The sequence below is a fragment of the Oncorhynchus clarkii genome, chromosome 23, assembly GCF_045791955.1.
Source record: "Oncorhynchus clarkii lewisi isolate Uvic-CL-2024 chromosome 23, UVic_Ocla_1.0, whole genome shotgun sequence".
Taxonomy (NCBI): Eukaryota; Metazoa; Chordata; class Actinopteri; order Salmoniformes; family Salmonidae; genus Oncorhynchus; species Oncorhynchus clarkii.
In genome coordinates, this window is record NC_092169.1 from 1856084 (window position 1) to 1881010 (window position 24927).

The 24927-nt window shown below is 42.0% G+C and overlaps 1 protein-coding gene across 3 annotated transcripts in view; it reads left to right on the forward strand.

Annotated features, from left to right (window-relative positions):
* The window catches only part of LOC139381222 (protein FAM83H-like), a 35171-nt gene continuing 10244 nt past the window's right edge, over positions 1–24927 (forward strand). For all 3 annotated transcript variants that reach the window (XR_011628538.1, XM_071124681.1, XM_071124682.1), the window contains exons 1-3: positions 1–250; positions 4730–5193; positions 21106–21270. Coding sequence is in view for 2 of the 3 variants with exons in the window: in XM_071124681.1 (XP_070980782.1) it covers positions 4750–5193; positions 21106–21270 (609 nt within the window). In the remaining variant the exon portion in view is untranslated. The remainder of the gene's footprint in view (positions 251–4729; positions 5194–21105; positions 21271–24927) is intronic.

A 24927-nucleotide genomic window follows, 5' to 3' on the forward strand; every position in this document is an offset into this window, starting at 1 on the left:
TTTTTCTCATTTCTGAAACTCTTCCATTCACCCTAACATGCCTCAAGCAAGCATGAAAATGAACAGGTTCTGCCGGAGTAGGTGATAAAGCCAAACAGCACGCTCTTTTTGACGAGTCCAGCACGGACTAGGAATGCGATACAGTCTCATTGGAGAATAAGTTTCGAGAGAAGGACTAAATAGTTGCAAACAGCCTAAACTGAAACCATGGACGTATTCAATTCATGAAGAATCTCAGTTGAGCCATAAAGTGAGTTCTCAAATTGTTTCAGTAAACATATGGGAAGATAATGTGTAACATGTCTCTCTTGGTTGATATTTATTGATTTGTTCGTGGGATTTGTTTTGAGGATGTATACCTACTTTATTCAAACACCAAAATAGCAAGGCTATTTTATTGAGCTGAGAAACATAATTGTCCCCGAAGTTAGATATTTCCTAGAAAAACTATTATGTTAAGTGTATGTTTGTTATTAGTCTCATTATCCTTATCATTTTTACATTATGTTGGGCTTTTGAGTACTGTATTTCCACAGAGTTTCTAAACCCAGAGGCGCAACATCGCTAAACGCTTGCGAAACAGACCAAACAGAACAGGACGGGTTTGAGAAGTGAAAAAATATTCCTTAGTTGTTAATTTTCTCGTAATATAAAGGCACAACCTAGATTCTTAAGTAGTTGAACATGTTATTACTCAAACCTGAAAGTTGCCTATATGGAAGAAGTGCCTTTTACTGACTGCACATGCGCAGTTCGGCGCGAGACGACTTTTAGATCCGAAGACGTGTTTCTACGCATGAGCTTTGCTTGCCAATGTCGCCATGACATCGCCTACAAGCGTGATCAGGGATTTCTATTGGAGAAGCAGTTTTTGCCTATCTTTGCACTGTACGGTCTTTGGTATTTCTGCATTTTCATGTCAGCCTGCCTAAATATGAACTTGCAAATGGAGTAAGAATTGACTGTTGTGTCAGGGGGAGGAGCCACTCCATAAACCTTTTTACCCTGTGGCATATATCCCCCTTTCCACTTTGTTTTAGTGTTGGGTTACACAGGGACATGCACAAGAGAATATGCATATGTAAATGGTGACATATTTTGTTTAAGGCTGATTTTGCAAATACGGGTGCTTTTGGATGTTAAATATTTTAGAAAATAAAAACTAAAACTGCTTTTTACCTGTTTTTTATCTATCTTCACTCTGTCTGGAAACAATATCTAATAGTGGCTGAGACCATACTATTAAAGAATTTTATCAGTTTCCCCAATTACCCGTGGGGAAATGTCATTACACCACGTTAGAAAATGTGCTATCTTAGTTGAAAAGGAAATCACAGAAATTGTGCTTAAGGTATTTAAAAAAACATTTGTCATGATTTTTTTTAAATCATGTTTTTTTTTTTACTATTTGGAAGTTTTCTTAATTATATGTATTCATCATTGTCATGTCTAAATGTCCATATACAGTGCCTTGCGAAAGTATTCGGACCCCTTGAACTTTGCGACCTTTTGCCACATTTCAGGCTTCAAACATAAAGATATAAAACTGTATTTTTTGTGAAGAATCAACAACAAGTGGGACACAATCATGAAGTGGAACGACATTTATTGGATATTTCAAACTTTTTTAACAAATCAAAAACTGAAAAATTGGGCGTGCAAAATTATTCAGCCCCCTTAAGTTAATACTTTGTAGCGCCACCTTTTGCTGCGATTACAGCTGTAAGTCGCTTGGGGTATGTCTCTATCAGTTTTGCACATCGAGAGACTGAAATTTTTTCCCATTCCTCCTTGCAAAACAGCTCGAGCTCAGTGAGGTTGGATGGAGAGCATTTGTGAACAGCAGTTTTCAGTTCTTTCCACAGATTCTCGATTGGATTCAGGTCTGGACTTTGACTTGGCCATTCTAACACCTGGATATGTTTATTTTTGAACCATTCCATTGTAGATTTTGCTTTATGTTTTGGATCATTGTCTTGTTGGAAGACAAATCTCCGTCCCAGTCTCAGGTCTTTTGCAGACTCCATCAGGTTTTCTTCCAGAATGGTCCTGTATTTGGCTCCATCCATCTTCCCATCAATTTTAACCATCTTCCCTGTCCCTGCTGAAGAAAAGCAGGCCCAAACCATGATGCTGCCACCACCATGTTTGACAGTGGGGATGGTGTGTTCAGGGTGATGAGCTGTGTTGCTTTTATGCCAAACATAATGTTTTGCATTGTTGCCAAAAAGTTCAATTTTGGTTTCATCTGACCAGAGCACCTTCTTCCACATGTTTGGTGTGTCTCCCAGGTGGCTTGTGGCAAACTTTAAACGACACTTTTTATGGATATCTTTAAGAAATGGCTTTCTTCTTGCCACTCTTCCATAAAGGCCAGATTTGTGCAATATACGTCTGATTGTTGTCCTATGGACAGAGTCTCCCACCTCAGCTGTAGATCTCTGCAGTTCATCCAGAGTGATCATGGGCCTCTTGGCTGCATCTCTGATCAGTCTTCTCCTTGTATGAGCTGAAAGTTTAGAGGGACGGCCAGGTCTTGGTAGATTTGCAGTGGTCTGATACTCCTTCCATTTCAATATTATTGCTTGCACAGTGCTCCTTGGGATGTTTAAAGCTTGGGAAATCTTTTTGTATCCAAATCCGGCTTTAAACTTCTTCACAACAGTATCTCGGACCTGCCTGGTGTGTTCCTTGTTCTTCATGATGCTCTCTGAGCTTTTAACGGACTTCTGAGACTATCACAGTGCAGGTGCATTTATACGGAGACTTGATTACACACAGGTGGATTGTATTTATCATCATTAGTCATTTAGGTCAACATTGGATCATTCAGAGATCCTCACTGAACTTCTGGAGAGAGTTTGCTGCACTGAAAGTAAAGGGGCTGAATAATTTTGCACGCCCAATTTTTCAGTTTTTGATTTGTTAAAAAAGTTTGAAATATCCAATAAATGTCGTTCCACTTCATGATTGTGTCCCACTTGTTGTTGATTCTTCACAAAAAAATACAGTTTTATATCTTTATGTTTGAAGCCTGAAATGTGGCAAAAGGTCGCAAAGTTCAAGGGGGCCGAATACTTTCGCAAGGCACTGTATGCATTGATGATACTCAGAAACATGTATTAACCACATCAAAATCGTATTATCTTAAGAACAAGCATACGGTTCACCTATTGGAAAAATCACCAATATCAATTGTAATTTAATACACTGTTTCCTCAAAAATATGTTCCGTGATGGTAATGACTTAGCATTGTGGTAATGACAAATTACATTTCATATAAAACAACTGATGAAAAATGTAAGACTTCAGGTGAATGATGTGGTGTGTTCCTTGACATGTATGACTCCATAACCACTCATTTCTGGATAGTTGATCTTCTGTTTCTTTGGTTTATTTTCCATTGACCATACCCCCCCCTCCCCCGCCCCGCCCCCCTTTTTCTCACTGTGAAAGTTGTGAGATGAGTTTCAGTTCACCACTTTCTTTTCTCTTGAGGTATCTTTTTGTTTCTTAAGATACTCTTGGTATCTTATAGGATCTTGTTTGATTTTGTTAATACATGTCATTGTCCTCTCCTTGGTTGATTTAAGGGGGTTTCTTATATAAAAATAATAATAATTAAAGTCAGTAATAACCATAGAAAATCACATAAATAGACATCAAAATCACACAATCATCCTAACATAATACAAAATGAAATGGTCTTATTTAGCAAATAAGTGTTCAATTTCAACTTAACCATGATCATATATGTAATTTATGTTTCTTTTCAGGTCTTAAGGTAAGTAAAAATGTATGAACTAATACATTTTGTCATTACCACCACATTCTGTCCTTTGCATCACAGTTCATTATGTGGTGGTAATAACGTGTGGTGGGAATGACATTTTTACAGTATTTGTTCATAAATAGCAGGGATTTTAGTATGCTAAATCCAGTTGAACAGCTAGCATACAATGTAACCTAAATACACATAATTAAAATAATTTTTAAAAATCTAACATAATTTGATGACATTATAGCCTATTTGGTAATGGCGTACAATATTATTTACTCAAGTCATACTTACCTTTTATTTTTCTATAATTTCCCGGCATCAAAATTTGAATCTCCCTCCATGACATCATCAATGCGCCCCACTGTCACTGTTCATATCCATGGTAACCAAGTACACAAACTTTTAGAAAAAACGTTATTATCATGTAATTTGCTTGTCGTGGTGGCAATAACAACACGTAGAGACGACTGTATTTTGTGTAAAAAAAAAAAAGTAACAAATGGCTTATGCACTTCTAATATGTATATTGTGTCCATTTATTTGCCTCTTTTAAAAACAGGTGCATTATTTTCTAATTATCAAGACTTTTGTAAGTGTAATACATAGTAGAATGTCAAACGTCTGGGTGTGAGACAGGACAAAAACTGCAAAACAGTGAAATGCAGACATGAAAGGCTTTAGAAAATAAAACAAACAAAAAAACATTGAAAGTTGGGGGAAAAAAAGTTTAAGATTATTTTAGTCTCTACTTAATGGATGTGATTTTTTGTGGTTGTTGAAATTAACATTTTATTTTACAAATCTAACCCTGAGACACAAAAAGGCCCGCATTTGCAAAATCACCCATAAATAAGCAGAATTGATCATAGCCTACACATCTGCCACCGTATAACTTTGTATCCATCCCTCCTCCCTACCAAGTTCTCATATTGTGTGTACCCTCTCAGGTTCTCTCTCAGGAATCAGCATGGCGCACCGCTCTCAGTGTTCCTCAGCAGGGGATAACCCCCTGGACCCCAAATACCTGCCTTCCCACTCCCGCGAGGAGTACCGGCTGGCCATTGACGCACTTGTGGAGGATGACTTGGAGGGCTATTATGAATTCCTTCAGAGTGCGGATGTGGTGGACTTCCTCTCCAGACAGGAAATTGAGCACATTAGGTGCACAGTGCAAATTCCGTACCAGAGCACTCAGCCAGAGCTCCCGTATGTAGAGTCTGAGGGAGATGGCTCTTCAGACACATACTGGCCTGTGCACTCTGACTTGGATGCACCTGGTCTTGACCTTGGCTGGCCCCAACATCATCACTTCATAGGCCCCACCGAGGTCACCACGCTGGTTAACCCCTCTGAGCCAGATATGCCCAGTATCAAGGCGCAGGCTCGTCGACTTATCAAGAATGCTCAACAAGTATGTCGATCAGCTCCATATTATACTAATACTGATTCTGTTGGGTAATATGTTGTGTAACAGAAAGGATATGTAATAGTACAATAGTAAATGTAGAATCAGGGGCATAGTCGGTTTTTGAACATGGGGGGGCCCAATTTAGGCGGGGTGTGGGGGTTTCTCCCCTAGATTCTTTTAGCAAATGTAAAATTATTTTCCTGCATTGTAAAGGCCCAATGCAGCTGTTTTTGATCTCAATATCAAATAATTTCTGGTTAAAATTAAGTACCTTACTGTAATAGTTTTCCATTAAAGTGGTCAAAAAGAAAATATTTTTTTGTTGCAAAAAACTATTTCTCAAGCAAGAATGTCACTAGGACTGTCTGGGCAAGTGGTCTGAGTGGGGGGGGGGGGGCACCTGGACAGGACACTAGTCTGTTGCAGGGCCTTACCCCTAATTCAACTCCTTAATGCTGAGTGTCAAGCAGAGAGGCATTTGGTCCAATTCTCAACTGGGCATCAAACCCCCAACTTTTCAATCTCAGGGTGGACTTTTTAACCACAAGGTCAAGGCAGTTATTTCAAAATATTATACATTTTTAGACATTCAATAAGAGATGCACCAATGTGGATATTGCGGGCCGATATCTATATACTAATTTATTTAACATTTTATGGCCATTCTAGCACAGATAGAAACTGTAACAAAGTTATGTTCATAAGGCTAATAAGAAAATGTGAAATTATTTGATTACATTACATTATTTGATTACTTGCATCACAAAGTGACTGAAATGCATTCAAAAGGTTTTGCAAAGTTCACGAAAACATCAGGTAGGAATTGTGTGTCTAGAAAATAAGATCTGCATTGTTTTCAATTGTGGTTATGTCACTGTCCCTTCTAATGAGACCTGCAAGGCTTATGAGCATCGTAGAAGGAAACAGAATACATGTGTTCCTGTGAGTTGTAACTTTCAGTGATGGGGTCATAATAGCTTATAGCTCTAAAAGTTAGAGCTAAAAAGTATTTTCCCCCTTTCTGATGGCATTTTTTTTGTGCATATTTTTCTGCTGAATGGTATCAGATCTTCAAACAAAACCTAATATTAGATAAAGGGAACCAAATAACAAAAAATATATACTTATTTCATTTATTTAATCAACAAAGTTATGCAACACCCAATTCCCCTGTGTGAAAAATGTATTGCCCCCTTACACTCAATAACTGTTTGTCCCACCTTTAGCTGCAATGACTGCAACCAAATGCTTCCTGTAGTTGTTGATCAAATCAAATTGTATTGGTCACATACACGTGTTTACTAGATGTTATTGCGGGTGTAGCGAAATGCTTGTGCTTCTAGTTCCTTCTAGTACAACAATATCTAACAAGTAATATCTAACAACTTCACAACAAATACCTAATACACACACATCTAAGTAAAGGAATGGAATTAAGAATATATAAATATATGGATGAGTAATGTCAGAGCGGCATAGACTAAGATATAGTATATAGTATAGAATACAGTATATACATATGAGATGAGTAGTGCAAGATATCTAAATATTATTAAAGTGACATTATTAAAGTGACTAGTGTTCCATTTATTGAAGTGGCTAATGATTTCAAGTCTGTGTATGTAGGCAGCAGCACCTCTGTGCTAGTGATGGCTATTTAACAATCTGATGACCTTGAGATAGAAGCTGTTTTCCAGTCTTTCGGTTCCAGCTTTGATGCACTTGTACTAACCTCACCTTCTGGAGGCAGTGGCTCGAGTGGTTGTTGTCCTTGATTATCTTTTTGACCTTCCTGTGACACCTGGTGCTGTAGGTGTTCTGGAGGGCAGGTAGTTTGTCCCTGTGATGCGTTGTGCAGACCCCACCACCCTCTGGAGAGCCTTGCGGTTGTGGGCGGTGCAGTTGTCGTACCAGGCGGTGATGCAGCCCGACAGAATGCTCTCGATTGTCTGTAAAAGTTTGTGAGGGTTTTAGGTGACAAGCCAAATTTCTTCAGCCTCCTGAGGTTGAAGAGGCGCTGTTGTGCTTCCTTCACCAAACTGTCTGTGTGGGTGGACCATTTCAGTTTGTCAGTGATATGTATGCCAAGGAACTTAAAACTTTCGACCTTCTCCACTGCTGTCCCGTCGATGTGGATAGGGGGGTGCTCCTTCTGCTGTTTCTGGAAGTCCACGATCATGTCCTTTGTTTTGTTGATGTTGAGTGTGAGGTTATTTTTCTGACACCACACTCCCAGAGCCCTCACCTCCTGCCTGTGGGCTGTCTCGTCGTTGTTGGTTATCAAGCCTACTACTGTTGTGTCGTCTGCAAACTTGATGATTGAGTTGTAGGCATGCATGGGTGAACAGGGAGTATAGGAGTGGGCTGAGCACGCACCCTTGTGGGGCCCCAGTGTTGAGGATCAGTGAAGTGTAGATGTTGTTTCCTACCTTCACCACCTGGGGGCGGCCTGTCAGGAAGTCTAGAACCTATTTGCACAAGGCGGGGTTCAGACCCAGGGCCTCGAGCTTAATGATGAGCATGGAGGGTACTATGGTGTTGAATGCTGAGCTATAGTCAATGAACAGCATTCTTACATGGGTATTCCTCTTGTCCAGATGGGATAGGGCAGTATGCAGTGTGATGGCGATTTGTCTGTGGACCTATTGGGGCGGTAAGCAAATTGAAGTGGGTCTAGGGTGACAGGTAAGGTGGAGGTGATATGATCCTTGACTAGTCTCTCAAAGCACTTCATGATGACAGAAGTGAGTGTTACGGGGTGATAGTCATTTAGTTCAGTTACCTTTGCATTCTTGAGTACAGGAACAATGGTGGCCATCTTGAAGCATGTGGGGACAGCGGACTGCTTCAGTGTTACTTGCCTCGAAACGAGCATAGAAGTCATTTAGCACATCTGGTAAGCTCCTGTCATTGGGCAGCTCGTAGCTGTGCTTCCCTTTGTTGTCTGTAATAGTTTGCAAGCCCTGCCACATCCGACGAACGTCAGAGCCAGTGTAGTACAATTCAATCTTAGTCCTGCATTTACAAATATAATATAACAAATAAATAACATATAAATATAGGACAAAACACACATCACGACAAGAGAGACAACACAACACTACATAAAGAGAGACTGAAGACAACAACATAGCAAGGCAGCAACACATGAAAACAGCATGGTAGCAACACAACTTGACAACAACATGGTAGAAACACAACATGGTAGCAGCACAAAACATTATTGGGAACAGACAACAGCACAAAGGACAAGAAGGTGGAGACAACAATTCATCCCGCAAAGCAACCACAACTCTCAGTAAGAGTGTCCATGATTGAATCTTTGAATGAAGAGATTGAGATAAAACTGTCCAGTTTGAGTGTTTCTTGCAGCTTGTTCCAGTCACTAGCTGTGGCGAACTGAAAAGAGGAGCGACCCAGGGATGTGTGTGCGTTGGGGATATTTAACAGAATGTGACTGGCAGAACGGGTGTTGTATGTGAAGGATAAGGGCTGCAGTACATATCTCAGATAGGGGGAGTGAGGCCTAAGAGGGTTTTATAATTAAGCATAAACCGGTGGGTCTTGCGACGGGTATACAGAGATGACCAGTTCCAAGAGAGTATAGAGTGCAATGGTGTGTCCTATAAGGAGCAGTGGTGGCAAATCTGATGGCCGAATGGTAAAGAACATCTAGCCATTCAAGAGCACCCTTACCTGCGGATCCATAAATTACGTCTCTGTAATCTAGCATGGATAGGTTGGTCATCTGAATCAGGGTTAGTTTGACAGCTGGGGTGAAAGAAGAGCGATTATGAAAGAGGAAACCAAGTCTAGATCTAACTATAGCCTGCAGCTTTGATAGAGTTGAAGTCAGAAGTTTACATACACTTAGGTTGGAGTCATTAAAACTAGTTTTAAAACCATTCCACAAATTTCTTGTTAACAAACTATAGTTTGGCAAGTCGTTTAGGACATCTACTTTGTGCATGACACAAGTTATTTTTCCAACAATTGTTTACAGACAGATTATTTAACTTAAAATTCACTGTATCACAATTCCAGTGGGTCAGACGTTTACATACATTAAATTGACTGTGCCTTTAAACAGCTTGGAAAATTCCAGAAAATGATGTCATGGCTTTAGAAGCTTCTGATAGGCTAATTGACAACATTTGAGTCAATTGGAGGTGTACCTGTGAATGTATTTCAAGGCCTACCTTCAAATTCAGTGCATGGGAAAATCAAAAGAAATCAGCCAAGACCTCAGAAAACAAATTGTAGACCACAAGTCTGGTTCATCCTTGGAAGCAATTTCCAAACCCCTGAAAGTACCACGTTCATCTGTACAAACAATAGTACGCAAGTATAAACACCATGGGACCAGGCAGCCGTCTTACCGCTCAGGAAGGAGACGCGTTCTGTCTCTTAGAGATGAACGTACTTTGGTGCAAAAAGTGCAAATCAATCCCAGAACAAAAGCAAACGACCTTGTGAAGATGCTGGAGGAAAGAGGTACAAAAGTATCTATATCCACAGTAAAATGAGTCCTATATCGACAACCTGAAAGGCCGCTCAGCAAGGAAGAGGCCAATGCTACAAAAACGCCATCAAAAAGCCAGACTATGGTTTGCAACTGCACATGGGTACAAAGATCGTACTTTTGAGAAATGTCCTCTGGTCTGATGAAACAAAAATAGAACTGTTTGGCCATAATGACCATTGTTATGTTTGGAGGAAAATGGGGGAGGTTTGCAAGCTGAAGAACACCATCCCAACCGTGAAGCACGGTGGTGGCAGCATCATGTGGTGGGGGTGCTTTGCTGCAGGAGGGACTGGTGCACTACACAAAATAGATGGATTCATGAAAATTATGTGGATATATTGAAGCAACATCTCAAGACATCAGTCTGGAAGTTAAAGCTTGGTCGCAAATGGGTCTTCCAAATGGACAATGACCCCAAGCATACTTCCAAAGTTGTTGCAAAATGGTTTAAGGACAACAAAGTCAAGGTATTGGAGTGGCCATATCAAAGCCCTGAACTCAATCCTGTAGAACATTTGTGGGCAGAACTGAAAAAGTGTGTGCGAGCAAGGAGGCCTACAAACCTGACTCAGTTACACCAGCTCTGTCAGGAGGAATGGGCCAAAAATTCACCCAACTTATTGTGGGAAGCTTGTGGAAGGCTACCCGAAACGTTTGACCCAAGTTAAACAATTTAAAGGCAATGCTACCAAATACTAATTGAGTGTATGTAAACTTCCGACCCACTGGGAATGTGATGAAAGAAATCAAATTTGAAATAAATTCTTCTCTCTACTATTATTCTGACATTTCGCATTCTTAAAATAAAGTGGTGATCCTAACTGACCTAAGACAGGGATTTTTTACTAGGATTAAATGTCAGCAATTGTGAAAAACTGAGTTTAAATGTATTAGGCTAAGGTGTATGTAAACTTCCGACTTCAACTATATGTGTTGAGAGAAGGACAGTGTACCGTCTAGCCATAGTCCCAAGTACTTGTATGAGGTGACTACCTCAAGCTCTAAACCCTCAATGGTAGTAATCACACCTGTGGGGTGAGGGGCATTCTTCTTACCTAACCACATGACCTTTGCTTGTTCGACACTAATAAAGCTTTGTTGTAGAGCATTGGGAAGATCTGGGGAGGGGCCAGCTGTGTATACGACTGTATCATCTGTATATAAATGGATGAGAGAGCTTCCTACTACCTGAGCTATGTTGTTGATGTGAATTGAGAAGAGCTTGGGGCCTAGGATCCAGCCTTGGGTTACTCCCTTGGTGAAAGGCAGTGACTGAGACAGCAGATTTTCTGACTTTATACACTGCACTCTTTGAGAGAGGTAGTTAACAAACCAGGCCAAAGGCCCCTCAGAGACACCAATACTTAGCCGGCCCATAAGAATTGAATGGTCTACCGTATCAAAAGCTTTGGCCAAGTCCAATAAAAAATAGCAGCACAACAATGCTTAGAATCAAGGGAAATAGTGACATCATTGAGGACATTTAAGGTTGCAATTACACATCCATAACCTGAGCGGAAACCAGATTGCATACCAGAGAAAATACAAGAAAGCCAATCTGTTGATTATTGACAAGTTCTTCTAACACTTTTGATAAAAAGGGCAAAATAGAAATTGGCCTATAAACAGTTAGGATCAGCTTGACACCCCCTTTAAAAAAAGGACAAACCGTGGCTGCCTTCCAAGCAATGGGAACCTCCCCAGAAAGAAAAGAGTTTCAAAAGGTCAGAGAAAGGCTTGGTGATGATAGGGGCAGCAACCTTAAAGAAGAAAGGGTCTAAACCATCTGACCCAGATGTTTGTTTTTTCAGGAGCTCCTTTAGCACCTCTGACTCAGTGACTGCCTGCAGGGAGAAACTTTGTAGCGGAGCAGGAGGAAAGAGGGAGAAGCATTGGGGATAGTCGCATTAGAAGGGGTGGGAGATGAGGAAATGTTGGACGGGCAAGGAGGCATGGCTGAGTCAAATAGGAATCCTGACTTAATGAAGTGGTGATTAAAGAGCCCAGCCATGTGCTTCTTGTCAGTAACAACCACATGGGTTGCTGTGAGGAGGAGGGTTTATTCTCCAGGTCTTTAACTGTTTTTGCAGAACTTCTTGGGGTTAGACCCACAGAGAGAGAACTGCTCCTTAAAGTAACTAACTTTGGCCTTCCGAATAGCCTTAGTGCACTTATTTCTCATTTGCCCGAACAAGAGCCCGTCAGCCTGAGTATGCGTGTGCCGAGCCTTTAGCCAAATGCAATTCTTGAGGTGGAGTAACTCACCGTCGAACCAGGGGCTGAACCTTTTTTTAATTGTAATTGTAATTGTAATTGTCATTTTCTTTACAATACCACTGAAAATGTATTTTAAAAAAGGGATCAAGCTGATTCTATACCCTTTTACAGAGGCCAGTTCATGAAGGTAGGCTTGCTCATTAAAGTTTTTTGCAAGTGTCTATAACAAATCAGGACAGCTCGTTTAACTGAGCAGCCATTATGAACACAGGCTGTAAAACAGTGATCACTGAGGTCATTACAGAAAACGCCAGACTGATACCTATCAGGATTATTTGTGAGGATAACATCAAGGAGAGTAGCCTTTTCTGGGTGTTGGGAGTCATACCTTGTCGGATTGGCAATAATCTGAGGAAGATTTAGGGAGTCCCATTGCTTTAGGACTTGGTCAGGTGGTTTAAGCACATCCCAGTTTAGGTCACCTAGCAGGACAAATTCATACTTAGTGTAAGGGGCCAGGAGAGCACTTAGGGGTACAGGCTGGTGCCGATGGAGGACGGTAGCACCCAACAAAGAGCTATTTGAAAGTTGAATGCTTAAAACCATCAAATCAAATTGTTTGATGAACAGACTTGGTGGAGACAACCGAGCACTGAAGGTGATCCTTGGTAAAGATTGCCACTCCCCCAACTTTGGAAGATCTGTCTTGCTGAAAAAGGTTATAACCAGAAAGGTTAACATCAGTATTCATAATACTCTTCCTTAACTTCTTTGGGGTAGGGGGCATTATTGGGAATTTTGGATGAAAAGCGTGCCCAAATTCAGCCATAAAAGCTAGAATATGCATATAATTAGTATATTTGGATAGAAAACACTCTGACGTTTCTAAAACTGTTTGAATTATGTCTGTGATTATAACAGAACTCATATGGCAGGCAAAAACCTGAGAAAAAAATCCAACCAGGAAGTGGGAAATCTGAGGTTTGTAGTTTTTGAGCTCAGCCCCTATCGAATACACAGTGGGATATTGGTCATTTTACACTTCCTATGGCTTACACTAGATGTCAACAGTCTTTAGAAACTTGTTTGATGCTTCTACTCTAAAGGAGGGGCTCATAAGAGCTCTTTGAGTGAGTGGTCTGGCAGAGTGCCACAGGCTCAGTCTCGTGCGCTCACGTGAAAGGTAGCTACGTTCCACTTCATTTCTGAAGACAAAGGAATTGTCCGGTTGGAACATTATTGAAGATTTATGTTAAAAACATCCTAAAGATTGATTCTATACATCGTTTGACGTGTTTCTACTAACTGCAACAGATCTTTTTTTACTTTTCGTCTGAAACTAGTGAACGCGCTTTATGAATGTGGATTACTTGGACTGAACGCGCTAACAAAAGGAGCTATTTTGACATTATTGAACAAAACAGACATTTATTCTGGAACTGGGATTCCTGGGAGTGCATTCTGATGAAGATCATCAAAGGTAAGTGAATATTTATAATGCTATTCTGACTAATGTTGACTCCACAACATGGTGGATATATGTATGGGCTCTGAGAGCTCTACTCAGATTATAGCATGGTGTGCTTTTTCGGTAAAGTTTTTTTGAAATCTGACACAGCGGTTGCATTAAGGAGAAGTGGATCTAAAATTCCATGCATAACACTTGTATCTTTTATCAATGTTTATTATGAGTATTTCTGTAAAATTGATGTGGCTCTCTGCAAAGTCACCGGATGTTTTTGGAACTACTGAACGTAACGCGCCAATGTAAACTCAGATTTTTGGACATAAATATGAACTTTACCGAACAAAACATACATGTATTGTGTAACATGAAGTCCTATGAGTGTCATCTGATGAAGATCATCAAAAGTTAGTGATTAATTTTATCTATATTTCTGCTTTTTGTGACTGCTCTCTTTGGTTGGAAAATGGCTGAATGCTTTCTGTGACTAGTTGCTGACCTAACATGTTCTGCTTTCGCCGAAAAGCGTTTTTGAAATCGGACACTGTGGTTGGATTAATTAATTAAGTAAGGAGCTTGTCTGTTGGCCCTGCATTAAAGACCGGAATTGGTTAAAGAAAATCGTGATCAATAAAAAAGTATACCAGTATAAATCCTCTTAAGTCTACCCCTTCCTTTTTCGAACATTCTGTTAAAAATCGCGCAACTTTTCAGCGTCCTGCTACTCATGCCAGGAATATAGTATATGCATATGATTAGTATGTGTGGATAGAAAACACTCTGAAGTTTCTAAAACTGGTTAAATCACGGCTGTGACTATAACAGATCGTGTGTTTCATTGAAAAACGCAAGAAAAACTGCTCTCTGAAAGCTAAAAATAATTTCCATAAGTCACTTTCATGAGTTGTTAAAAGGGGACAAAATTTAATATCGACCTGCATGCAATTCATCCAAATTCCACACAATGTCGCCATTGTCGTCATTTTCAATGGAATTTTTTGTTGGAAAATCCAACTATCTGGATTCCGTTTCTTCCGGTCTCCACCAGGATGTTTTCAATGTGGACATTGGCAGCCATTGATGTGCAGACGAGGAGCTATTGAATATACATCGCCCTGTAATCATTTTGATAGATTATAAACGTTTACTAATACCTAAAGTTGGATTACAAAAGGATTTCGAAGTGTTTTGTGAAAGTTTATCGTCGACTTTTTTAATTTTAAAAAATGACGCAGCGTTTAAAAACGATGTTTTTTTCTGAATGACACAGCTTCCATAGAAAGCTATTTTGGGTATATATGGACCGATTTAAACGAAAAAAAGACCCAATAGTGATGTTTATGGGGCATATAGGAGTGCCAAGAAAGAAGCTCGTCAAAGGTAATGAATGTTTTATATTTTATTTCTGCGTTTTGTGCAGCGCCGGATAAGCAAAGTCTTTGTTTACGTCGCATTCAGGCATTTTGAGGTGTTGCATGCTATCAGATAATAGCTTCTCATGCTTTCGCCGAAAAGCATTTTAAAAATCTGACTTGTTGGCTAGGTTCACAACGAGTGTAGCTTTAATTCAATACCCTGCTTGTGAATTTTGATCAAGGTTTGAGTTTTAACGAGTACATTTAGCATTTAGCGTAGCGCATTTGCGTTTCCAGGTGCCTAGTTGAGACATCTGCGTCTCAAGTAGGATCAAGAAGACGAGAGGGGCGAGAAGTTTACCTATAAAATGATTCTATGTTTGAGAAATTTTTTTTAATGGGATTTCTGTTGTTTTGAATTGGCGCCCTGCAGTTTCACTGGCTGTTGAGAGGTGGGAAGCTCACGTCCCGAACGGTCCCAGAGAAGTTAACCATGTCTCAGTAATGACCAACACATCTGGATTGGAGCTGTGATCCCACACTTTAAATTTATTATTTTTAGGTAATAAGCTTCTGGTGTTAACATGCAGAAAACCCAGGCTTTACACGAGAGCAGAAATCAGTTAATGTCTCGTTGGTAGGATATATGTGATCGTAGTTCATCTATTTTATTATTGATTGATTGTACGTTGGCTAATAGGACCGATGGTAAAGGTATATTACCCTCTCGGCGACCGATCCTAACAAGGCACCCAGAGCTTAGTCCAACCCCTGTCTCTCTCCTGTGAATGACGGGGATGAGGGCCTTGTCAGGCGTCTGAAGTAAATCCTTCCTGTCCGACTCATTGAAGAAAAGGTATTCCTCCAGTATGGGGTGAATAATTTCTGTCCTGATATCAATAAGCTTTTTTTGCTCATAAGAAACAGTACATTATGTACAAAATAACTTACAAATAATGCGAAAAAAACATACATAATAGAAAAATTGGTTACGGGATCGTAAAATGGCAGCCATCTCCTTCGGCGCTATTGTCAAAAGATTTCCAGTTTGCATAAAGTCCAGTGAAGTTCTTGAGGGCTTTCGTGGCATCGGCTTGAGGGGGGATATGCATGGCTGTGACAACTGAAGAGAATTCTCATGGGAGATAACAGGGTCAGCATTTGATTACAAGGTATTCTAGGTCGGGTGAACAAAAGGACTTGAGTTCCTGTATATTATTACAATTACACCATGAGTCATTAGTCATGAAACATACACCCCTGCCCTTCTTCTTCCCAGAGAGATGTTTATTCCTTTCCACGCAATGAACTGAGAATCCAGATGGCTGGCCCGACTCCGATAGTATATCCTGAGAGAGCCATGTTTTCATGAAACAGAGTGTTACAATCCCTGATGTCTCTCTGGAAAGAAACCCTTGCCCTGATCTTGTCAACTTTGTTATCCAGGGATTGAACTTTAGTGGTGGGTTGCCTCCTAAGTCTGACTAGAAGACCACTCCGAATTCTTCTTCTCCGCCGGCGTTGTTTTGGGTCAGCCTTTGGAATCAGTTCATTTTCCCTGGGTGGCGCAAACAAAGGATCCGCTTCTGGAAAGTCGTATTCCTGGTTGTAATGCTGGTAGTGCTGGTGAGTTACCACCGCTCTGATATCCAATAGTTCTTCCCGGCTGTATGTAATAACACATAACATTTTCTGGGCTAACAATGTAAGAAATAATACATAAAAAACAAAATACTGCGAAGTTTCCTAAGAACTCTCTCACATCCACTCTAGCATGCAGAACTGCTTTAACTTCACTAGGGTAGGGGGTGGTATTTTCACCTCCGGATGAAAAGCGTGCCCAAAGTAAACTGCCTGCTACTCAGGCCCAGGGGCTAGGATATGCATATCATTTTTTTTCAATTTTTTGAATAGAAAACACTCTAAAGTTTCCGAAACTGTTAAAATAATGTCTGTGAGTATAACAGAACTGATTTGGCAGGCGAAAACCTGAGAAAAATCCATCCCGGAAGTGGGATTTTTTTTATGTTTGTAGTTTTCTATTGAATGCCATTACAGTATCCATTGATTTAGGACCCAAATTGCACTTCCTATGGCTTCCACTAGATGTCAACAGTCTTTAGAAATTGTTTCAGGCTTGTATTCTGAAAAATGAGAGAGTAAGACCACTCTGAATGAGTGAACCCTACAGTGTCCCATAGATTTTTCATGCACACGACCGAGAGCGCGCCTTTCTTGTTTACCTTTTATATTGACAACGTTATTGTCCGGTTGAAATATTATTGATTATTTAGGCTAAAAACCACCTGAGGATTGATTATAAACATCGTTTGACATGTTTCTACGAACTTTACGGATACTATTTGGATTTTTTTCCTGCCTGTTCTGACTGCGTTTGAGCCTGTGGATTACTGAACAAAACGAGAGGGACTTTATCTAACAAAACAAACATTTATTGAGTAAATGGGAGTCTTGTGAGTGCAACCATATGAAGATTATCAAAGGTAAGTGATTAATTGCATTGCTATTTCTGACTTGTGTAAACTCCTCTACTTGGCTGGTAACCGTTTGAAATGATTTGTCTGCTGGGCGCTGTTCTCAGATAATCGCATGGTAAGCTTTCGCCGTAAAGCCTTTTTGAAATCTGACACAGTGGTTGGATTAACAAGAAGTTCATCTTTAAACCGATGTATAACACTTGTATGTCTTATGAATTTTTATAATGAGTATTTCTGTTTTTGAATTTGGCGCTCTGCAATTTCACCGGATGTTGGCCAGGTGGGGACGCTACCGTCCCACGTCCCCTAGTGAGGTTAACTCCCTGAGGGGAACTCCTTGCCCCAACAGGTTTTAAGCTTGTCTCTCAATAAAAACATGTGTCAATACTTTGCTAACCAGCGCACTTCTGTATGTTGTGAAAGCGTTACATGGTCGCTGCCCATATCATTGCATAGTGCAGAAAATACACGAAAGTTCAGGGGCCTTGCTTTAACAAAGTTAACCATTTTCACTGTAATGTCCAAAACGTATTTCAAGCTGTCAGGCTTTCCCTTGGCAGCAAGAGCCACATGTGTATGCTGCAGTGTCCCCAAGTGGCGTCGGGAGCAACTGCTTGCAGTCGCGTTACCACTCCACTATGTCTCCCTGTCATGGCTTTGCCCCATCAGTACAGATATCAACACATCTTGACCACCAAAGTCCATTTGATGTCACAAAGCTGTCCAGTACTTAAAAAATATTGTCTCCTGTTGTCCTGGTTTCCAGTGATTTGCAGAAGAGGATGTCTTCCTTAATTGACCCCGAATAAATGTAAAGGACATATACCAGGAGCTGTGCCAGGCCAGACTCATACAGCTGTAACACATAGAATTCACTGGCTTGTATGCGAAGAAGTAATTGTTTCTAAACATCTCCTGCCATGTCACTGATGCTTTGTGAAACAGTGTTGTTTGATGAAGGCATTGTCTGTATAGTTTTTTGGGCCTTTTCCCCCAGCATTGTCCCAGCCATATCCGTGGCAGCAGAAATAATTAAGTCCTCCACAATAGTATGGGGCTTGCCTGTCCTAGCCACTCGGTAGCTCACCATATAAGACACTTCTAGCTCCTTCTTATTAATGGTATATGTTGCTTTTACATATGTCTTACTACTCAAAAGTAATCTTAATTATCGCTCCAAAAACTCCTGTGGCTTATTGTTTATTTTATGTCAACTCATTGAGTTGTGAGAGTACTTTTGCATATAGACTACTATTCAAAAGTTCGGTGTCACTTACAAATGTCCTTGTTTTAGAAAAAAAGCTCCTTTATGTCCATTAAAATAACATAACATTTAACAGAAATACAATGTAGACATTTTTAATGTTGTAAATTACTATTGTAGCTGGAAATGAGAATAGACTGTTGAGTTTCAGAAGAAAGTTATTTGTTTCTGGCTATTTTGAGCCTGTAATCAAGCCCACAAATGCTGATGCTCCAGATACTCAACTAGTCTAAAGAAGGCCAGTTTTATTGCTTCTTAAATCAGGACAAGTTTTCAGCTGTGCTAACATAATTGCAAAAGGGGTTTCTAAGTATCAATGTAACAGCTGTTGGAAGGAGAGGACCAAAGCGCAGCATGGTATGTGTTCATACTTTATTTGAACAGAACACTGAAATAACAAAAATAACCGAAACAGTCCTGTCAGGTGCAGAAAGACACAAACAGAAAACAACTACCCACAAGACACAGGTGGGAAAAGGCTACCTAAAGTATGGTTCTCAATCAGAGATTGATGATAGACAGCTGCCTCTGATTGAGAACCACACCCGGCCAAACACACAGAAATAGAAAACATAGAACACAAAAACATAGAATGCCCACCCCAACTCACGCCCTGACCCAACCAAAATAAGACATAAAAGGATCTCTAAGGTCAGGGCGTGACAATCAATTAGCCTTTTTAAAATGAACAATTTGGATTCCCTAACACAACGTGCCATTGGAACAAATAAGTTATGGTTGCTGATAATGGGCCTCTGTACTCCTACAGTATGTAGATATTCCATAAAAAAATCTGCCATTTCCAGCTACAATAGTCATTTACAACATTAATAATGTCTTAAAATTGTTCAAAAAACATGACATTATTTTAATGGAGAAAAAATGTGTTTTTCTTTCAAAAACAAAGACATTTCTAAGTGACCCTAATCTTTTGAACGGTGAACCCCAAATCAATGTAGTTCTCATCATATTTGTGCCTCTTCGATGGTCCAATGTCCCTGTCTGTTGTTTGGTGCTTTCACGGGTAAGGGGGCAGCAGCTCTTCCACTGCATCAGATTCACAACTGTCAGTGTACATGCTATCTGGGCTAACAACAAATGTAGAATTACTGATGCTAGCATTGGATGTGCTCGTGGAAGCAGAACAACTTGTGTTGTCGACAGGTGCAGGTGTAGTACTGCTGGTAGTAGCAGTACTACCAGTAGAGCTGGTATGTGTCTCTATGGACGCGGTTCTTACTAAATGGACTGTTTGAAAATGTTAATAATTTTTTTAGTAATTTTTTAACAAATGTGGTTTATTTTTAAATGTACAAAAAAAATGGAATCACGTTTTTACTTGGTGTACCCCTGACGGCATTGCACGTACCCCAGTTTGGGTATACCTTTCCAAAACGTCAAATGTGTTGCTTTTTAGCCAATTTCATGTTGACTTGATTGTGTGTTTTCAATTATCGTCTTGCTGCATGACTCAGCTGCAGCTCACAGAGCTGGTCATCCAGGTCCAGGTCTTGAGGCATCAAAGCATCCCCAAGCTTGACCGTTGGTATAAGGTTATTTTATATTCTTATTTTTTTTTGTAAGCACTCTTTACCCCTTTTTCTCCCCAATTGGTTGTTAGTCTTGTCCCATCATGCTAAGCCGTGCTGTTTCTTGACACACTGCTCGGTTAACCCAGAAGCCAGTCACACCAATGTGTCAGAGTCCAACTGGCGATTGTGTCAGCGTGCATGCGCCCAGGCCACCACAGGAGTCGCTAGAGCGAGATGGAACAAGGACATCCTAGCCGGCTGAACCCTCCCCTATCCCGGACGACACTGGGCCAATTGTGCGTCACCTCATGAGTCTCCCAGTTGCAGCCGGCTGCGACACAGCCCAGGAACGAACCCGGATCTGTAGCGACGCCTCTAGCACTGCCACGCAGTGCCTTAGATCGCTGCGCCACTCGGAGGCCTGGTATAAGGTTCTTCCTGTGGAATGCAGTGTTTGGTTTTCACCAGGCACAATGGGACCCATGTCATCCAAAAAGTTATACTTTTGACTCATCTGTCCATAGAACATTCTTCCAAGAGTCTTAATGATCATCCAGGTGCTCCCAGGTGATTTGTTTAGCAAACTTGAGTCAACGTTTTGGACAAGATGGGTCCCATTATGTCTGGCGGAAACCAAACAGCAATGTGAGAGACTGATCAACAACTACAGGAAGCATATGGTTATAGTCATTGTAGCTAAAGGTGGCACAGCCAGTTATTGTGTGTAAGAGAGCAATTACTTTTTCACCCAGTGGAATTGGGTGTTGTATAACTTTGTTAATTAAACAAATATGTATTTGATAATAAACATATTTTTGTAAACTCAGGTTCCCTTTATCTAATATTAGGTTTTGGTTGAAGATCTGATAACATTCAGTATAATAAACTATGCAAAAATAGAGAAAAAATCAGAAAGGGGTAGTGGTGTATATGCCGACTACGTCTATGTGTAGAATAATTGCACAGCATGTTATGTGTGTATAATGCCTCACTATTGCATGCTTTAACATTTGAAACGAATGTAGGCCTAATCATAGTGTGCTCTGTTGTCCACTCCAGGTGATTGCTGTGGTAATGGACACCTTCACAGATGTGGACATCTTCGCTGATATTCTGGATGCTGCCATGCGAAGTGTTGCCGTGTATATCATTCTGGATGAACAGAATGCACACCACTTTACTACCATGGCTTCCAACTGCCGGGTCAATCTGGAGAGCATTCAAGTGAGTCTATGAAGTGGTGCAATATCTTGAATATATGTGCTGGAGTTTTTCAATTAAGACACGTTTATAATTTTGCCTTTGATATTTGATGGATTTTAGGGCATTTTCCTTAAGGCTTTCCTCTGGAAGTTCATATTCAGTAAGGAACTTAAATGGAAAGGAAACTGGACTCGTACCGAAATTGACCTGGGGCTGTCCCACCCAGACCCGATATGCATAAATACATTTTTTAAATATAGATACCCATTCTGAACGGACCCGAGGACAACTAGACCAAATCAAATCAAATGTATTTACATCAGCTGATATCTCAAAGTGCTGTACAGAAACCCAGCCTAAAACCCCAAACAGCAAGCAATGCAGGTGTAGAAGGAAAATGCACCGTGGCTAGGAAAAACTCCCTAGAAAGGCCAAAACCTAGGAAGAAACCTAAGAGGAACCAGGCTATGAGGGGTGGCCAGTCCTCTTCTGGCTGTGCCGGGTGGAGATTATAACAGAACATGGTCAAGATGTTCAAATGTTCATAAATGACCAGCATGGTCAAATAACAATAATCACAGTAGTTGTCGAGGGTGCAGCAAGTCAGCACCTCAGGAGTAAATGTCAGTTGGCTTTTCATAGCCGATCATTAAGAGTATCTCTACCTCTCCTGCTGTCTCTAGAGAGTTGAAAACAGCAGGTCTGGGACAGGTAGCACGTCCGGTGAACAGGTCCAGGTTCCATAGCCGCAGGCAGAACAGTTGAAACTGGAGCAGCAGCACGGCCAGGTGGACTGGGGACTGCAAGGAGTCATCATGCCAGGTAGTCTTGAGGCATGGTCCTGGGGCTCAGGTCCTCCGAGAGAGAAAGAGAAAGAGAGAATTAGAGAGAGCATACTTAAATTCACACAGGACACCGGATAAGACAGAAGTACTCCAGATATAACAAACTGACCCTAGCCCCCCGACACATAAACTACTGCAGCATAAATACTGGAGGCTGTGACAGGAGGGGTCAGGAGACACTGTGGCCCCATCCGATGATACCTCCGGACAGGGCCAAACAGGAAGGATATAACCCCACCCACTTTGCCAAAGCACAGCCTCCACACCACTAGAGGGATATCTTCAACCACCAACTTACCATCCTGAGGCAAGGCCCACAAAGATCTCCGCCACGGCACAACCCGGGGGGACAGGAAGATCACGTCAGTGACTCAACCCACTCAAGTGGCGCACCCCTCCCAGGGACGGCATGGAAGAGCACCAGCCCCTGTAATAGGGTTAGAGGCAGAGAATCCCAGTGGAGAGAGGGGAACCGGCCAGGCAGAGACAGCAAGGGCGGTTCGTTGCTCCAGAGCCTTTCCGTTCACCTTCACACTCCTGGGCCAGACTACACTCAATCATATGACCCACTGAAGACCCGTTCCATCCAGACCCGGTCCGATCAGCAGTAAAGCAGCAGACAAGTCATTTTTTTTAAACCTCTTAGGGATCGGATGTCGCTAGCAGGATCAAATTCGACCACATCCGGTGAAATTGCAGAGCGCCAAATTCAAAAAAAAAATCGTAATATTAAACAATCATGGAAATACAAGTGTCTTACATCATTCAAAAGCTTATATTCTTGGTAATGCGTAGTCCGATTTACAATAGACTTTACAGCGAAAGCATAGCATTCGATTATCTGAGGACAGCGCTATTTTTCAAACCAGCACAGGGGTCAGAAAATTCACAAATAGCGATAAAATAAATTACTTACCTTTGAAGATCTTCCTCTGTTTGCAAACCTAAGGGTCCCAGCTACACAATGAATGGTTGTTTTGTTCGATAAAATCCTTATTTATATCCAAAAAAGTCTGTTTAGTTGACACCATTGATTTCAGTAATCCATCGTTCAACATGCAGACAAAGGAATCCAAAAAGTTACCGGTAAAGTTCATCCAAACAAGTCAAAAGATGTTTCTAATTCATCCTCAGGTGCTCTAATATCTAAATAAACGCTCATCTTTCATATGGAGATTAGTATGTTCAATATGGAAGATAAATAACTAAGAGCGCGCCCTCATTCACGAGTGCCGCAAGACTACTTTCCTAATGAGGGTCACCTTGGATAAACTACAACTACTTGTTCGTTTTTCAAGAAAGAAGTCTGAAACCTTGTATAAAGACTGTTGACATCTAGTGGAAGCCATAGGTACTGCAATCTGGGAGCTATTTTCATTATTTTGTAGTTTATTCATGTATAGTTTTTTCCTTTATTAAACAAACATGAATCATCACAACGCTGCATTTTGGTCCGACTCTCCTTCACCTAAAGAAAACCGTTACAGAATCACCCACCACAACAGGACCAAGCGGCGTGGTAACGGGCAGCAGCAGGAGAAGCGCGATAAGGACTTCTGGACTTGGGAAGAAATCCTCGACGGGAGAGGACCCTGGGCAAAGCCAGGGGAGTGTCGCCGCCCCAAGGTGCAGCAGGAGAAACGGCAGCAGGAGCAGCGAGAGGAATGGACATGGAGGACGAATTGGACGGTAAAGGACCCTGGGCACAGCCTGGAGAATATCGCCGCCCCAAAGAAGAACTGGAGGCGGCGAAAGCAGAGAGGCGCTGGTATGAGGAGGCAGCAAGGCGACGCGGATGGAAGCCCGAGAGTCAGCCCCAAAAAATGTATTTGGGGGGGGGCTCACAGGGAGTATGGCTACGCCAGGTAGGAGACCTGCGCAAACTCCCTGTGCTTACCGGGGGGCTAGAGAGACCGGGCAGGTACCGTGTTATGCTGTGGTGCGCATGGTGTCTCCAGTGCGGGTGCATAGCCCGTTGCGGTACATTCCAGCTCCGCATATCGGCCGGGCTAGAGTGAGCATCGAGCCAAGTGCCATGAAGCCGGCTCTACGCATCTGGTCTCCAGTGCGTCTCCTTGGGCCGGCTTACATGGCACCAGCCTTGCGCTCGGTGTCCCCGGTTCGCCTGCATAGCCCAGTGCGGGCTATTCCACCTCGCCGCACTGGCAGGGCGACCGAGAGCATTCAACCAGGTAAGGTTGGGCAGGCTCAGTGCTCAAGAGCTCCAGTGCGCCTGCACGGTCCGGTCTATCCAGTACCACCTCCACGCACCAGCCCTCCGGTGGCAGCTCCCCGCACCAGGCTTCCTGTGCGTGTTCTCGGCCCAGTACCACCAGTGCCAGCACCACGCATCAGGCCTACAGTGCGCCTCGCCTGTCCAGCGCTGCCAGAGCCTTCCTCCTCTCCAGCGCTGCCGGAGTCTCCCGCCTATCTAGCGCTGCCAGAGCCTTCCTCCTCTACAGCGCTGCCGGAGTCTCCCGCCTGTTCAGCGCTGCCAGAGCCTTCCGCCTCTACAGCGCTGCCGGAGTCTCCCGCCTGTTCAGAACTGCCAGTCTGCAAGGAGCTGCCAGTCTGCAAGGAGCTGCCAGTCTGCAAGGAGCTGCCAGTCTGCAAGGAGCTGCCAGTCTGCAAGGAGCTGCCAGTCTGCAAGGAGCTGCCAGTCTGCAAGGAGCTGCCAGTCTGCAAGGAGCTGCCAGTCTACAAGGAGCTGCAAGTCTGCAAGGAGCTGCCAGAGCTGCCAGTCTGCAGGATGCCGCCAGAGCTGCCAGTCTGCAAGGAGCCGCCAGAGCTGCCAGTCCGTATGGAGCCGCCAGAGCTGCCAGTCCATATGGAG